Source organism: Geotrypetes seraphini, chromosome 3, assembly GCF_902459505.1.
Source record: "Geotrypetes seraphini chromosome 3, aGeoSer1.1, whole genome shotgun sequence".
NCBI lineage: Eukaryota > Metazoa > Chordata > Amphibia > Gymnophiona > Dermophiidae > Geotrypetes > Geotrypetes seraphini.
This window is the reverse complement of record NC_047086.1, coordinates 132,616,298-132,634,593: the sequence shown is the minus strand read 5'-3', so window position 1 is coordinate 132,634,593 and position 18,296 is coordinate 132,616,298. Positions and strand designations below refer to the sequence as shown.

The window sequence follows — 18,296 nt, the reverse complement described above, 5'->3', positions numbered from 1 at the left end:
TTCAAATATATAGTGGTGGTTTAAAGCTCTGCTACTATCCTCAGTCCTCCATTCAGCTACCTCTGCCACTGTGGCCTTTGGAAAACTCTGGCTGTTGCAACCCCATTTGTTATTTGCCTTGCATTGGCTTCTATCTGCATAGAGATGAAACCAATGGAAGGTTCTTCTCTAGGATTATATTTTGGGGAGCTGAACCCATTTGAGGCTTAGATTTACACCTTTATTTATTCTGAAAAGAACCCTGTCACATACCACACAGGTAACTGTCATTCTCCAACTCTGGTCACCCAGTCAAAGAAATGAGATTCATCTATCAAAACCTACCTTTGGTAAAACTATGCTGCCTTGGATTCTGGAATTTTATCAGGTTCTAAAAATTGCACTCCTCTGTTTTAATAGTAGTATCACTAATTTATTAACCACAGTCTCTGGGACCTACTTCTGATTCTAAAGAAGCAGAACTTGTAGAAGTTCCTTCAGTAATTATTGGATGCATTTTCATTTGACCCCCATCACATTATCTATTTTTAGTTTTTCTAGCTTCTTATGAAGAATCTCAAAATCATTTGAGGTCTACCTAGCTTCCATTCCTATGTTTCTCAGTGGTGGTCCTCCCAGCCTATCATTTGTGAAAATGGAGCATAAATATTTGTTAAGCAATCCTTATTAGCTTCTACATATTGAATGTATCTAATGTCTTTAAGGTCTAAAGAAAATCTCTTAAATATAAAATGAGAAGCAAGTAAAACTTTTTCATCCAGTGGATAACTTTGTTTTATGGTACAGTGGAGTTCACAGTGGTAAATAATGTTTTTCTACAGTATTTCTGTGCTGTGGCATGTATATATAGGTGATACAGTATTTGTAAACAAATAAGTGAAAAGCTTGGCTTCCAGAATTTCTTTTTAGCGCATCTGCTTTTGTGTTACTTCTATATGTCTCTGATCTGGAAGAGAGGAGTGATTTGAATGGAACAATACCATACATTTTTATTGGTCCAGCAGTATATTGGACAGGAGCAAGCTTTCCATGCTCCTACCCCGCGCTGAGCCTCTCCTTCCCTGAATTGGCTGTCTGAGTTCTTGTGGCCCAGCGGTTGGTATACTGGGCAGGAGCAAGCTTTTGGCACTCCTTCCTGGCCCTGAGCCACTCTCTGAATGGCTGCTGCCAATTCTCACAAATCCCACCAGGGATTCAAAAAGCTGAAAAAGGTACGTAGGGGGAGGTGGGAGGGAAGTAAAAAAAAATTGTTAGAGTTGGCCGGGACATGAGATGGGAGGGATTCCTCCTGTCCCAGCCTACCAGGTCATAAGTCTACCTCCTTCAACCTTCATTCAAGTTCTCTCTCTTGTTTTCTGTAGTGAATACATATTCAAGTCCTTCAGTCTCTTCTCATACGTCTTGTGGCACAAACCCTGTACCATTTTTGCCAACTGCCTCAAATCTTTGTCCTTGATGAGAGATGGCCTCCAAAACTAGGCACAGAACTCTTAAATGGGGCATCACTAATGACTTTTACAGAGGTACCAATACTTCCATCCTGCTGGTTATGTCTGACTATGCAGCCTAGCATTTTTTTTGGACAACAGCCACTGTCTTTTCACATTGTCTCGCATATAAAGCTAAACCTCCACATTTCTAAATATCTCTATCTTTCCTAAATAGATTATAGCCTGGTATGCTTGCATCTCATTCATGGGAGTCATTGAACCATGCCTCTGTGACAGAAACAATATCCAAGCCTGCCTGTTACATTAGGGCTTACAGCTCATGATACTGTGGCAGACTTGCTTGATTGCATAGGCTTTGCTTTCTACTTGTTTGACAGTAGCATGCCAAACATTCAGCAGTGTTTTAAAAGAAAATAAATCAACCTGTGCTGACACTGGATCTTCACTGTTATACAAAATAGATCAAGTTTTCATCTCCTCTTGCAGGTTGGAATTTCTGCTAAAATAGAAAGCATGCCAGTATTTAGACAAGCCATTACAGAACCTGTTGTACACTAGAATTTAGCCCAAGGAATTAACTAATACAGTCTTTATATAATAAATGTTAAATTTTTTACTCTACCAATTAACAAGAAAGAAAACACAAATCGGATAAATTGGCTTTCCAGTGCAATAGGTATGTCATTCTTGATAAGCAGGTTATCTCCCCATGGCCGTGAACCACATGCAGAAGGAATCCGCTCCGGATTTTTTCTGTGATCCTACTTCAGTGGGAGCTCTGCTGCCACCTGCAGTTTTTCCCTTCTGTATGTGAGCTGGAAGGAGTGTTTCTGTTCTGTTCTCCCTCTTTCTTATTTTATTGGTGCACCCAAGAACTTGGGGAGCTGTTTTCAGCTCTGCAGTAGTATAGGCCTTGGCAAGGGCCTCACCATGGCTTCTCTTTGGGTCCAAATCACTGGGCTCTCTTGTTTTCAGAGCTCTGGATCATAGACCTACACTGGTGTCTCATCCAGACATCACCAGATTTCTGAAAGATGCTTTGCAGATTAGGCCACCAATAAGCCACAGTTTCCTTCGTGGGACCTTAACGTGGTTCTGTAAGGCTTCACCAAAGCTCCGTTTGAGCCACTGGAAGAAATGTCCCTCTTGGACTTGATGCTAAAGGTGTTTTTTCTGGTAGCGATAACCTCCTCGCGAAGAGTCTCGGAGCTCCAGTCTCTTTCTTGTAGAGAGCCTTTCCTTAAAATCACAGAGACTGGACTCTCCCTACGCATTGTTCCTTCTTTTCTGCAGAAGGTGGTTTCATGTTAATCAAGAGGTGCATTTACCTGTCTTCCAGCCTACAGCTTCTAAGAAACAGAACCACATTTTGAAGAAGTTGGACGTGAGAAGAGTGCTTCTTCGATATCTAGAGGTCACCAACGAGTTAAGACTCTGACTATTTGTTTGTGCTGACTTATTCGACTAAGCGAGGCATGCCTGCTTCCAAGGCCAAGATTTCCAGATGGATCCGTAAGGTCATTTCGTCAACCTACATTATCTGTGGGGAAACCATCCCCTGTTTCTGTTAAGGTGCATTCAACTAGAAGTGTATCTTCATCATGGGCAGAGACTAGGGCACTCTCTAGATATTTGTAGAGCTGCGACATGGTTCACTCTACATATCTTTGCAAAGTTTTACAGGATGAATGATGTGGCACGAGAGGATTCTGCATTTGGTTTCTCTGTGTTACGGGCCGGCGCAGTCAGCCTACCCTAGATTTCTGAAACTACTTTGGTATGTCCCTCTTGTCCAGAATGACACACCTATTGCGCTGGAAAAAGAGAGTGTCCTTACTTCACATAATATATTTTCCAGTAGATAGATGTGTCATTCTTGACCCCTACCCTGTCCTTCCTGCACCTGCCTACTGTTTCATTCTGTTTATACTTCTCCAAGTTGGTATCTTGGATTCCAATTAGCCCTTTGGGCCCTGAAGAATTCTGTATAAAATGTTTATAGTGTCTACAGAGGTATTATCATCTAAGCTCCTTTGATGCTTCTGTTGGCTGTTACTTGTTCATTCAGTGTTCCAGTTTTAGTATGTTTGAGCAGATCAATTCTTTTGTTTGGGAAATTCCCTAATTTTATCCTTCACATAATTTTGATGGCGCTCTTGTTTGCTTGGGTACTAACTGCAGATGGCAGCAGAGCTCCCAGTGAAATAGGAGGATCACAGAAAAAATCCAGAGTGGATTCCTTCTGCATATGGCTTGTGGCCATGGGGCGATAACCTGCTTGTCCAGAATGACACATCTATCTACTGAAAAAGATGCTATCAAGGTAAGGACATAATTTATTTTTGCAATAATACATACATAAATCATGTCTGTAAAAATATAAATAGATTAATATTGTTACTTGAATTTGTATACTAAACATACAGGGCCTGATTTTAAACACGACGCCTAAGTGAGGTAGGTAGACGCAGATCAGTTAATGGGTAAGGTAGACGCACTACTGCCATCTAACTTAATTGGTTTTAATTGGTTTAATCAGTGCACTAATTGGCTGCACTGATTTAAAAAAAACAATTAAAATGCAAAAATGAAAGCACTTAAGGGCACCTCCAAAAAGGCTACTGTTATCCTGCCTACAGAGGTGTCTTATGGTTCTATACACTACTGTAGGCATAGTTAACACTGGAAGTGGCGTTAGGTGTTGTAAGGCTCCTCAGTAGATGCAATTCTCATCGAAAGAAGTAGGCACTGGAAATGTAGGCCTGTCTCTAAAACAGCAGCATTTGGCATGGGGAAGCTTAGTAGAGCTGCATGTAGGCATCTTAAGTAGACTGGTTGGTGGGTTAGTGAAGTATAGAGAGGAAGACTCGGGCCCATAAGACACTCTAACCACTACATTTATGGTAGAATGTGTGAGCCCACCCAAACCCTACTCTACTGCCATATAAGTGCCACTTGCAGCCATAAGTTCTAATTCAACAATTAACCAGTAAAGCACCCAAATTGGATGGGTTTTCAGAGCCATTTTATAAAAGTTTTGTGGAAGACTTGGCACCACTCCTGCTCAGGGTCAGGAATGGTTTATTAGAAGGTTCCCCTCTCCCGCCCTCTGAGAGAGGCGAGGATTTCCATCATATTTAAAACCAAGCAAGAATCCTACAGCATGTAGTTCCTACTCTCCTAAATGTTGACATTAAATTAATAGCAAAGGTCTTGACAGATTAGCAGGGGTATTGCCCTCCCTTATTCATTTAGACCAGTTGGGCTTTAATGGCAGTAGAGGGTGGGGGACAATATTCATCATACTTTACATTTGATACGGAGGGCCCCGCGCACTTAGGCGGAGGCCATGTTGCTTTCCACTGTCACCGAGAAGACTTTTGACAGGGTGAGCTGAAAACTGTGGAGATAGGAGATAGATCTTGCATGGGACTTCAAATGATGTATGCTTCTCCACAAGCACAGATCAGTTAATGGGCTTTACACAGCTCCCTTTCCAATAGAGAGAGGAACACAACAGGAATGCCATCTGTCCCCTCTTCTCTTTACGTTATATATTGAATTGCTTACTGTACACAGTAGAGCTAACCCTGATGTATGTGGGTTTCAGGGGGGGAGCTAACTCCATAAATTGGCTCTATTTGCTGATGACATTTTAGTCGGTTTCTCAGCCACAACTGACTTTGCCTGTGCTTATGAGGGGATTTGAAACTTTTGGAGATAGTTTGGGCTTTAAGATCAATATGGGGAAATCTAAATTATTGGATTTAACCATATCGGCTGAGGACAGACCTCCTTTTGCAGGATTTTTTTCTCTTTTAAATAGCCCCGGAGGTTATCCACTATTAGGGAGTGCAGTTGCCCTGAGATTTAAGCATTTATATACTTTTATATATTTATTTTTATTTAAGTATTTATTTACCACTAAGTGGTTTACATTCAGGTACTCAAGCATTTTTTCCCTATCTGTCATGGTGGACTCACACTCTATCTAATGTACCTGGGGCAATAGGGGATTAAGTGACTTGCTATAAAGCTAAATAGATGGTGGGAAACCCAACAATAGCTAACAGCTTAAAGAAAAAAATGGTTTCTTTTTTTAGTAAATATGCCCAATATCTCAAAAGAATACATTATAAATTATATTTCTATAAAAGAGGAAAAAGAATCTCAGAAACATGCTCAGAGCTTGATAGTACAAGGAATGAATCCGAGACTTATAGGTTCCATATTTCAATCATAGATTTTTTTTTAAAAAACCTCTCTTGAGTGTATCTATGTGCACCAAAGAATACTATAGTGTCAAATTAAACACAAAATTATGTTATTGCCAAATCCCACTCATGTAAATGACATTGATGATTATTAATAACGAGATATACATATACTGTATATACCAATCTCCAAATCACAAGTAATACAAGAGCACAATCTTTCACGTGACAATATAATTTTTAAAGATGTTGATTCAAACTACTGTTTAAAGGAAAAGATTCAAAGAGGAGTAGGACAGGAGAAGAATCTCTGGAGCAGTCGAAGCCTACGGATTTAGTCCAGAGTATGGAATTTTCCCATCCCCCATCTTAAGTTGTGCCTTGCTTAAGGTGGAGGGCTAACTTTTAAAGGTAGCTGGATAATGTGGGTTTTTATTTGTTGGACTGAACCTTACCTACTTCGCTCCTGAGCTACAAGGAAAAGAATTATGATATGAAAGAACTGACTGAAAAGCAATATAGAATATGGGTGTAGAGGAAAACAAACCCTAAGAAAAGGATATTAAAAGAACTTTGTTCTTCATTGTGCTTTTGGGCTATGGAACATACCTAAAGAGTTTCCCTAAAATGAGAAAGGCCTAAGAACCTCCAGCCCAGGCTAATTCAGAGATATGAGGGAGCTGAGACTGCCATAATATTTTGTTCTAATCCTGGAAGGAGCTGAAGTTGGAAAGTTTGGTGTTTGGCTACTTTTAAATTCAATAAAGTAATTTCTTTCGAAAGTGTATCGGCTAAAGCAGTGTTCTTCAACCTTGTTACATCTATGGACTGGTGGCAATAAAATAATTATTTTGTGGATCAGCAAACTACTAAGAATGCTGTTATGCCTATGACCAGGGGGTAATTGACGTAATATGTCTCCTCAAGTCTGCTTATCTGATCTGGGTGTTGCCAAGACAACATCAAAGGTTTCCACAACAAGTATCTGCTATCTTGACCTTTGTGACCTGGGAGTTGCCCAAACAGCATCAAAAGGACTGGCCAGGGGGGTAACTGAAACTCAGCATACTACTGACATGTATCCACAAGTCTGCTTATCTGACATTCTGACCTCCTTGACCTGAGTGTTGCCCAAAACATCATCAAAGGGAACCAGATGGAAGCCGTTTCTGCAACACCTCCTTCTGATATCCTGACCTGGGTGTTGTTAAAACAAGGAACAAAAGACCAGGACCAGCTGTTTTACTAATCGTAATAGCAGGACCAGCTGTTTATGCTTTTGAACTCAACAGCATTCACCCTTTTATAGGACGGGATTCTGCTCCTAACATCAGAATCCAAGACGTCTCCAGGAACAGAATCCAAAGATGTCTAAAGGGGCAGTCTCCCGTGTCTACTCGCCTATCTATTGAGGGATTCCCAATTGTGAAGGAAGAGTGTTTGCCTGAGATACGGTGATGCTATTTTATTCTTATATTCATCTATATATATAAGTATAATAAAGTGTTATTGTTTATGCTTTATATTGTCTGTGTGCTTTTCTGAGTGTCACTAATCATCCCATTTGACAGAAATAAGTGGCGGAACAAATGCAATTTTTAAAAACTGTCTCCGCCCCATCCCTGCAGCTCGGTCCCTGTCCCTGTCCCTGTGAACTCCATCCCCTTCTCCATGCCGTCTACAGGGAGTAGGGAAAAAGAGAGATCCATGGTACATCTCTCCCACTCCCTCTACTACCATATTCAACATTTTTCCCTCTCTCATCCCCTGGATCATGTGCGCTCCTCCCTCCCCCCCTCCCCTTCAGTCCCTAACTTGTTCAGGGCTGTCCAGCCTCTGCCGAAGCCAGATCAGTGTCCCCTGCAAGTGCGTGTCTGTCTTCCTTCCGGTTTGGCTGCTTCTAATCTTCAGTACCAGCTGCACTTGTATGCCTGCAAGCACGTAGCAGCTCTTGCATACTGCATGCTGCTGACCTGGTTCTAGTTCTGGGTCAGCCATGTGCAGTGTGCAAGAGCCACTGTGCACTGTCCCGGCAAACAAGTGCAGCTGGCGCTGAAGATAAGGAGCAGCCAAGCCGGAAGGAAGATAGACGGTGTCAGGTCAAAACCGCAGAAGACAAAGGCGCGCGCCGACAACTGAGCGCAGCGTGGAGGCGCACGCCGAAGAAAATAACTGTTTTTAGGGGCTCCGACGGGGGTGTGTGGGGGGAACCCGCCCACTTTACTTTATACAGATCGCGCCGCGTTGTGGGGGGTTTGGGAGGTTGTAACCCCCCACATTTTACTGAAAACTTCACTTTTTCCCTAAAAACAGGGAAAAAGTTAAGTTTACAGTATAATGAGGGGGGTTACAACCCCCCAAACCACCCACTACACCGCCGTGATCTGTATTAAGTAAAGTGGGGGGGCTCCCCAACAAAACCCCCCGTTGGAGCCCCTAAAAACTGTCATTTTCTTCGGTGCGCGCCTCCGTCTTGCGCTCAGTTGTCGGCGCGCGCCTTTGTCTTCCGCGGTTTTGTCTATGAACCAAGATAGACACATGCTTGCAGGGGACACTAATTCTTCATGGACTGGCATCGATCCACGGACCGGCAGTTGAAAAACACTGGGTAAAGACTTTATTTCTGAAGAACTGCCAAGGGATATATGATTCCTTTCCTTGTGGAAATAACTGTCTGGAGGATCAGTCCTGCCATTAAAGCTGTAGCTAGGCAGCTGGAAGATCACAATGTCTACCTGTACTTGAGCAGTAATATTGATTTTGGTGCTTTATTTTGGTGCTTTCATGGACACAAAGAGGAAATCCTTTTGTGCGCTCTAGCTAATAATGTTCTAAAACTTCATAATAGAACAGATTTCAGAAAAAAGATAAAAATATCTCTCTGATAAGAATATGTCTATTTCATACTACTCGTGTCAATATGTTCAGACAACAAGTATACAGACTAATGTATAAGCAGATGTGCGACTTTCCTTGGAGGGATAATCCCATGACTGCAATTTTTCTAGTTCTGAATAGACCTGCCATGTGTTCATTATTAGCTGTCTCTGTATAAAGTGATTAAACCCTTCAGTTCAATTCTTAATATCTAGAAATTCATCACAGTAGGATCATGGATGGCACTAAAACACCCTATTCATAATTCTTTGCCAAAACTGAATTCCTCTCATCACTTAAGTGTAAGAACAAGTTGTAAGACTTATTGGCTTTAATAATCTTTTGCTTTCTGTTTCAGGTGGGCTGATAAGTTGGAAGCAATAGGATGTAAAGAGTGCACAAAACATCATTTTCAGCATCCCTTCCTGCAGGTATATGCCACTCCTTTCTTAATTCATGGTTTAGGTTATTCTTGATGCTCAATATTAACCTGTCTTCATTTATAATCAGCTATTTGTCTTGTATTGCAAACAACTTACAGAAAATGGAGGTGCTTTATTTTTCAGATTGCATACACAAATGGTGGTTGGCCTTTCATTCCCAATAAGAGAAAGAATCAGAAGACAAGTACCAAAAATCTTAAGGAGACAGGGTCAGGACCAGTGATGACAAGCTCTCTTGGGGCAGGGTTTATAAAGCTCTAACACCACGATAAAAAAAAAATACCATGATGGGAGTGAATTTTGTTTTACTGGCAATTCTCAGCACAATAGCATGCAAATTATATGCATGCTATATGTACGGAAAATTGCCGGTAGAGGGAGGTGGAGGAGCTGTGCTCAGAAGAAAACTTGCTAGCACAGCTCCTCCTTCTGCCTGCCTGTCCCCCCACCAAAAAAAAAAAAAAAGCAGCCCTTGCTCTTCTGCCAGAACCAGCAACAGGGAGAGCAGGGGCTGGGTTTTTTTTCTAATGGACACAGCTGTTGAGTACACAGCACACACACACGAGCTGCGCCTATAACCCTCCCCCCCCCCCCCCCCCCCCGACAGCCCCCCACCACACAAGCTTGGTAGTCTAGTGGGCTATCTCCCCTGATCCCCCCTCTCACGACAGTCTTCCACAGCCCCCCACCATACAAGCCTGGTGGTCTAGTGGGCCGTTGTATCGGGCGATGGTGCGCCCGCATCTGGAGTACTGCGTCCAATATTGGTCGCCGTACCTTAAGAAGGATATGGCGATACTCGAGAGGGTCCAGAAAAGAGCGACATGATTGATAAAAGGTATGGAAAACCTTTCATATGCTAAAAGATTGGAGAAACTGGGGCTATTTTCCCTAGAGAAGCGGAGACTTAGAGGGGACATGATAGAGACTTACAAGATCATGAAGGGCATAGAGAAAGTGGAGAGGGACAGATTCTTCAAACTTTCAAAAACTACAAGAATGAGAGGGCATTTGGAAAAATTAAGAAGGGACAGATTCAGAACCAATGCTAGGAAGTTCTTCTTCACCCAAAGGCTGGTGTACACCTGGAAAGAAGGGATTGGATAATTTCCTGAAGGAAAAGAGGATAGAAGGGTATAGATAGAGGATTATTATACAGGTCCTGGACCTGATGGGCTGCCGCTTGAGCGGACTGCTGGGCATGATGGACCTCTGGTCTGACCCAGCAGAGGCACTGCTTATGTTCGTATGTTCCCCCCCTCAAACCCCTTTCCGAAACCTTCTCATACCTTTTTAGAAGACCCCACCACTCAAGCTTTAGGTGCTTGGGCCAATTGGAGTCTTAGGCCCCTCCCTCCTAGTGCATCCCAGGGTACACTGGGAAGGGGCATGAGGCCCCTACCATAGGAGGGGTCGTAGGCTCCTGGGCAAATTGGGGCCTTGTGCCCCTCCCTGGCACATCTCGGGATGTACCGGTAAGGGGAAGGCCCACCATTTTGAAGAGGCGGGCCTGCCAGTGGGAGAGAGAGCTCCCCTCCTGCCAGTGTTCTAAAAATGTACGAGGGGGATTTAGAGGGGTACGGTGCACTAGACCCACCAGGCTTGTGTGGTGGGGGGCTGTGGGAAACTGGTGGGGGGAAACTTGCTGTCGGGGGGGGATGTACACAGCTCTTGTGTATGTGCTGTGCACACACAACAGCTGCACCCATTTAAAAAAACATCCCTCCTGCCAATCTTCTGCATGGAGTGGCAGGGGGGAGGGGCACTAGACTACCAAGCTGTTTTTGGGCTACATGGAATAGGGGCTGGTGGCAGGTCTGAGCTACTTTATTTTCCTGTCAGTTCCTGAGCCAATCAGCGCTCAGTCACTGACAGGAAAGTAAGGCTACGACAGCTTAGACCCTATCAGTAAATATTCGCCCAGATTCCTCGTAAATAGAGTGACATTCCTTTTTATGAATCACCCAGAGAGGTCATTTTAATATTCATGACCTCGTTAGAATACAGTTTTAATATTAATGATCTCATTGTACTACATTTGCATAGTACAGTTGGAGGCTGCTAGGAAGCACAGAGAAATCCCTGCATTTAACGATGGTTTAGCACCATCGTTAAATGCACAGTGACTTTAGAGAATCGACTTCTGAGTGACCTGCATGACTCCCTTAGCACTTACTTCATCGGCTCCCCTATAGTATAGATGAGCACTAGTAGTGGCAGCAACTGTTATCCAGCAGAGCACTCCTTTATCTGCAGCAGACATCTTCAGTAAGCACAGCATCCGTTCATGGTTTTGTTTCTTGGGGATTCAGTTAAACCACATTTCTGTGGTAAAATCAAAGCGGTTTACATTTATTATATACAGATACTTTCTCTGTCCCTAGTGAACTCCTCATAACTAAGAAGGGTTTGTTTTTTTTGTTTGTTTCATTTTTTTTGTACCTGGGGCAGTGGAGGGTTAGGCGAGTAGCCCAGAGTCGCAAGGTGCTGCATTGGGACTCAAACTCGGTTCCCCAGGTTTTCAGCCCACTGTATTAACTATTATAAACTTTTTTTGGAGGAAATTTTTTTTGTGTCACATTTAAATTGGAATTATAAAATTGCAAAACCAACAAAAAATTGAGAGTTATTCATTTAAAGTTCTTTAAGCTATGTATGGGTATTGTAACAATGGTGAAACTAAAATAGATCGAATAGAATTGCTAATCAATGTGATGGAAGCAGGACCAGCATTAGGGAGGTGCAAACAGGGCAACTACCTTGGGCCAAAAAGCTCTGGGGGCCCCTCGTGGGCCAGCATGTCTTCCCCCTTCTTAGAGAATGACACGAGGACTGTTTACTGCGGTAAACTGTGGTCACCGCAGTAAATCCGCAGGAATGGAGACATTTGCAACTGGTTTACCGCAGGAATGGGGACAAGACCTTTCACCGCCCTGCGGGAATGGGGACAAAACCTTTTACCGCCCCTTGGGAATGGTGAAAAGTCTTGCTCCTGTGGTAAAAAAAAATTGTGCCCGTGTCGGCATTTCCTCCCCAGCTCCTCTTACGCCTTTACCTTCAGGAGCCAGCCATGCCATGATGAAGTCAGAAGGAACCCAAAACCAAAGCCTGAGACCAATATGATTTGAAGAATAAAATTACCAGACAACAAAAGGTAGAAAAAATAAATTTATTTTATATTTTGTGATTAGAATATTTCAGATTTGAAATATGTATCCTGCTAGAGCTGGTATTAGACATAACTGTGGACCTCAAAGCTCAGGCTGTGCTTCTTTAGCTTTCAGCTGGCTTAGGGCTCTCTCTCTGACCAGGGGGCAGTTGCCCTAGTTGCTTTCCCCTAACACTATTCCTGCCATGTGTGACCTGACGGAAAGAAGGGAAGGGAGCCGCGGGCAACATATCTGAATCGCTGCTGAGGCTGGTGGATTTTTCAGTGAGATAGAAGGTGAGGACAACAGCGGACTGGTGTGGAGAGAAGGGGGAGAACATGCTGGGCTGAGGAAGCCCCCTGGACTAACTTTTTTTTTTAAGTACTAAGGGGGAGAGTATTAAAAGAAGTGCCAGACTGGGCAAGGGGAGAGAGCTTATGGGGCCTGAAACAGAGAGTAGTCTGAAGGGAGAAAAATTGGACCTGGGGAAAGCAATACTGTTGGAAAGAGAAAGGGAGATTAAGTGGACCTGGGGGAGGGAGAAATGTTAGGCCTGGGGGTGGAGGGGAGAGAGAGATGCAGCATTTTTTATTCCTTTCATCTCATTGTTCAGCATCAAGGAGGAAGGGAAGAAGAACAACAGAAAAAAGAGGGAGCAAAATGTTGCACCACGGGGGAGAGAGGAGGAGAGATGGACCTATGAGAGGGTAGGAGAGAAGAGAGAACTGGGTAAGAAGATGCTAGGGGGTGGAGAGAAAGGGACAGGGAGATATAGCCTGACCAGTGGAGAGAGGGAGGGGTATTCTGAAAGTGGTGAGCCATTTGGATGAGGTCAAAAGGGAGATGACAAAATGAGTGAGAAAACAGTGAATAAGTAGAGTCAAACCTCGGTTTGTGAGTAACGCGGTTTGCGAGTGTTTTGCAAGACGAGCAAAACAATCTCACAAATCGTGACTTGCAAACCGAGCGTTGACTCGATTTGCGAGCACCCCCTCCACTCGAACTGGCATCGCTCCCCCCCCCCCGCTCGGACTGGCATCGCATCCCCCCACCGCTCGAACTGGCATTGTTCCTGCTCGTGAATGCCCTCCCGAGAACCGGCATCGCACCCCCGTGCTGGAAGCGGCATCCCCCACCCGCCCAAACAAGCCCCTTACCCCATCTGGCACCGGCACGCAGCACCAACCCACAGGACGTGCCGGTGCCAGGAACCCCCGCGAATTTTGAAAAATCGCAAATACAGTTTTTCATGGGGTAGCATGAAGAGGGCAGCGGGAGAAGGCAGTGGGAGAGCAGCCAGAGCGCCGCGAGTGCAGGAAATCACTCGCGATATGCTCCGACCGCCTCTTCCTGCGTGTCAAAGCAGCTCCTGATTGGATAAGGCCCGACTTAGTGCAGGAAGAGGCGGTCGGAGCATATTGCGAGTGATTTCCTGCACTCGCGACACTCCATCTGCTCTCTCCTGCCTCTCCCGCTGCCCTCTCCTTGTCGGCGGTTCTCAGTCAGTAAATACCGCAAATGACCGGGACCGCGAACCGCCGACTGTGAACGACAGGGGGGAACACTGTACGAGCAATTTGGTTTATGAGCATGCTTCTGGAATGAATTATGCTCGTAAACCAAGGTTCCACTGTATTAGAAATGTGGTAATGGGGAGTAGATAGAAGGAAATAGGAGGCTAGGAAAGGAGTGAGATGGGAAATGGGAGAGCTAGGGACTGAAAGGAGATGGAGAATTGAGAGGTAGCTCAAAATTTTAAAAAGAAGGATGAGAAAGAGGGCAAGATTTGAGTGGAAAGAGGCAGAAAAGAAAAAGTTAGGAAAGCTGAAAGGGAAAATCAAAATGTTGGAGACAGGAATAAGGAAGAAATGGAACAAGAGAGAAGAGGAGAAAAAATGGACAACAGACATTGGAAAGAGAATTAGTAGAAGATGTACAAAAAGTAGAAAGAGAGAAACTGGGACCAAGATGATGGAAAAACAAAATGGCCAGACAACAAGGTAGAACAAATTGTTTTATTTTGAATTTATTAACTGAAATATGTTAGCTTTGGGATATGTGCACTGCAAATATTTTTGTATTGTGTTCAGTGGCATAGTCATAGAGCTTCCATAGCAAAGCAGCAGATGAATCCAGACTAGTGGGTATAGCTCACATCGACCAGCAGGTGGAGATAGAGAACTGATTAACAGTTGGCCTTAAAGCCTGGTGTTCCTTCTGTTGATTCAGTTTTGCTCTATCTCCCAGCAGGGACTGAGCTAGCCCTCTAGCTCTTGGATTCTGGATGCTGCCGGAGATATTGGTGTTCAGTGGACTTCCTCTGTTGAGACTATGTCTCTTCAGTAGGATAGGGGTGCCTGGCTGAGTGGTGCCGGCTTTAGGAGTTACACCTGGGCCCCCCCAGGTCCCTACTCCACCCTCCCCTCCGGGTGATTGAGGGGTTGTTGGTCCTGCAGGAGTCGTCTTTCTTCATTCCAGTAAAAAAAAAAAAAAAAAAGAATCGGCTTCCTGTTCGTGCTGAGCTTGGCAAGTTGTGCTTTGGCTTGCAGTACACTTACCAGCTGTGTCCTGGCGTCTAGGATCGCGGGAGCAGAGGGGTGAGTGTTTTCCCTGCCTCGGGGCTTGGGTGTCGCGTTCCCGACTGTAGGGGCGGTTGGGGGCGGAGTCGGGAGTCGGCGGCGTTTGCCGCGTGTGAAAAAAAAAAAAAAGAAACAGCAGCCGCGCTGAAAACGCGGCATGGCAACGGAGGCCGGTCAGAGGTGTGCACGCTGTGGAGCGCGTAGGACACCGTCGGGCCTTTGCTCGGCCGAGTGTGAGCTGGCCCTGGCTGAAGGGGCTTTGTTGCAGGCTTGTGAGCTGGCGATTTCCCGGGTAACAGAGGCACGGGACATGTCCCCGGCACGCAAGGGTGAGTCAGAGCGGCGAGGCTCTTCCTTAGCAGGGGGGAGTTCAGCGGCGGTGGGGGAAGCGGGAGCAATGGCGGAAGTCGCGGCCCCGCTCCCCGGCCCGGAGCAGGGCGGTTCAGCGGCCCTTCAGTGGGGTTCTTTTTCGCCGGAATTTGTGATGCTGCTGCACAGGGCATTTTTGTTACAGGGTGCGCAGCCCGCCCCGCCGGTGCCAGTGGTCGAGGTGTCCCTTCCGGTGCCCTCAACGTCGGCGGTGGTGCCTGGGGAGACAGGCAAACCTGCTGAGGGCACGGTGGGGTCGCCAGCGAGGGCGCTGGGTGCAAAGAAGCGCAGGCTCGCGACCGTGGAGGCAGAGGATATTCTGACTAGATCCCCTTTTTCTCTTCCAGAATCGTTGGAGGAGGGGGAGGTCCTGGATTGGGATGCAGGGGATCCCCCGGGTCAAGAAGTGGATGACCCGTCCGCTCTACGGTTATTTCATAGGGAGGAATTGTCTTCCTTAATTTCAAAGGCTTTACAGGGACTGAATATTTCTCAGGCTGATACTGTAGTATCAGGTAATCCCCTGATGGCGGGCATAGTCATAGAGCTTATTTGGGGGAGGAATTGGAGCCCAAAATTAGTGGATGGGCACCAAAGTTTCTCCTGGCCTAAGTGCAATATATAAATACTTGAGCTAGTGGGGATTCATTCCCAAGCCATGCCAAATGAAGATATCTTCCTCTAGTCCAGCAACCAGAAATCTCCAAGCTTTGCAGCTAATGGCAATATCTCAAGCTGCCACTGCTTTCATGCATGCATGAAAGCTAAGCAGGGGGGCAGGGAGGAGGGAAGGCAGCAGCAACAGCTCTGCAATATTGCTGCCAACTGCAGAACTTGGAAAGTTCTACTCATTGGACCTGAGGAGGGTGGGGGGGAGGTGGCTGTCAGTTGGTGAGGCTTGGGGATCCCCACCAGCTACAGCAAGTGAGATGTTCATTTTGAGGGGACCTGAGCTCAGAATGGGAGGTCCAGTCCCCTCTCATGGTAATACCACTGATTGTGTTCAAAATGAAGTACAGTACTTGCTGAGTTTAACTTTTTGGGATTTCCTGTTCAGCTTTGGTATTTATATTTCTAATTTGTGATCCATTGTTCTATATTTGGTGAAGGTTTGTCTATCTATTTTGAGTGTGAAGAAGTTATTTAAAGGTGGGTGAGGAAATTGGGAGACTGACAGGTAGAAGAGGCTCCCTTCTTAATTTCTGCCCTGGATGGATGAGCTCGTTTTTGAGTGCAATTTAACTCAAAACGCAGTTTGATAGTTAACAAGTAAATACTCATTTCATTATCCACCATCTGCAGTTCTCTTTTTTTCAATTTAATTTCTGTGAAAGCTGAAAATCCACATTTGCAAAGATAAGAAGATTCAAATGGTAACAAAGCCTTTATTGCTTTGTTGCTCAAGTTAGGATAACTACTGCGTAAAAAATGAAAATAAAAATAAAAGTACTTGCTGTTGGTTTTCAAAGATCAATCACATCAAAGAATGACACTTGTCTGGGTGGTTGTATCCTTACGCACACAAACTCCCTAACTATTAGACTTCTTGGCGTATGCAACGTACATGTCACCTAGTCTAGAGTATGCTTATGAAGGGGATTTTTAAAAATAAAGGAAAATTCTGGAATGTCTTTGGGGCACACCTCTTTGCCGGGGCGCACAATCTGAGACACTATATTAAGGGATAAGCAATGTGAGGTGCAAAATAGCATGCCTGCCTCATGCCCAAGAGAGCAGCAGGGAGGGAATTGGTTTAGTCAGATTTTGCAGCTGAGCAGTTCTGAGAGAGTAAATGGAACTGTTGATAACTTCAGGCATACACAGAGGTGAAAATAAGACTGTGCAGGCACTGTAATGAAATGTAAAAACTCGTTTTGTTAAAGTTAGCCTTGATCATAGAATTTTGATGGATTATTCATTGACAATGCTCAGTAAATATTGTTTAAAGGAGCTATCATTGATGGCTGTTCTGCATCTCTTAGCTCCCTGCAATTTACGCTGCCTTCTAAAAGTCTTTGCACCCTCATGCATTTTTCAAATTCTTCTATCTAAAATATGTAATTCAGAATGCATTAAAATAGGTGTTTGTTTTACTGCCTCATACAACATATTGTGAACTTTAATTATTCTTTCACATTGAATTATATTTTTGAATATTTCTATAAAAACTTTTGATTGCAAGTGTCTTCACAACTTCTTTTGGCAAATCCACATTTAGCTCAAAAATTGCCTTAAAGCATATAGTTATGTAAATAGAGCTCACCTGTATCTTGAATGTAGAATAGAGCTGTTAATCATAATTAAAATATTTCTTTGAAGTCACTTTATATGACAACTGGAACTGCCAAAAGAACTCCAGTATAAAGTTATTGAAAGGTACAGAGTGGAGGAGATATATATGAAAATATCATTGTGCTTTGAATGTCCCTTGGGGGCCTATCGGGAACTGGAAAGTTAAACATCAACAAGATTTATTTTTTGTCTGTCTTATTTGAGGAAACATGAGGCCTTTTCTTTTTGTGCTTGTGCTAGGCCACGGGCATGTTCTTAGGAGAACTCTCCTGTTTAGGAGCTTTCTACCTTCTGCTGTGCAGAGACAGACAAAGACCGGAGTCCAACATGACGCCTTCTCAACCCTTCAACTCTTTGCTCTTTCTGCCACCTGCACTATGCGACATGACCGGCACTAGCATCATGTATGTGGGTGAGTTATTGCAAAGGTTCTAAACATGTTCAGAGCAAGTCTCCTGCAATTCTTAAGGCAACTTAACCTATTTAAGGGAATTATGAATAAGTTTCTCATTCAATCTTGCTAACCTATCTTGCTTGGGGTCTGTTTTGCCTCATGTTTCACTTCATAAGTAGAAGTAAGTGATTTTTGTAGTGTTGTTTAGTTGTTGTTTTTTAATGTGTGTGTGGAGAAGCGAGTCCAGTGATGAACCAAATTAGGGTTTCAAAAACTTGGTTACCAAGGGGAAATTGATTTTTCTTAGCTGCTAGGAGAGCTCTGGGAGCAGGAGGTGGTATTTGTGCTGCAGGGGGGAGAGGAGGATAATGAAAGGGCTTTGGTCAGGAGGAATATTAAAGGCTGAAGAATGGTAGGGGGGTGAGAGGTTGAGAGAAGGGAAGGTAGGAGAAAGCTGAAGAAAGATTGGGTTTTGGGAAATGTACTTGCTAGGGAGGAAATGCATTCACCTTGTAGTATCACCTTTCT

At 44.3% G+C, this 18,296-nt stretch overlaps 1 protein-coding gene across 2 annotated transcripts in view; it reads left to right on the top strand.

Annotated features, from left to right (window-relative positions):
• Positions 1-18,296, top strand: part of SLC35F6 (solute carrier family 35 member F6) — a 43,819-nt gene that overhangs the window by 6,712 nt on the left and 18,811 nt on the right. For both annotated transcript variants that reach the window (XM_033938236.1, XM_033938237.1), the window contains exons 2-3: positions 8,901-8,973; positions 17,615-17,786. In XM_033938236.1, coding sequence (XP_033794127.1) covers positions 8,901-8,973; positions 17,615-17,786 — 245 coding nt within the window. The remainder of the gene's footprint in view (positions 1-8,900; positions 8,974-17,614; positions 17,787-18,296) is intronic.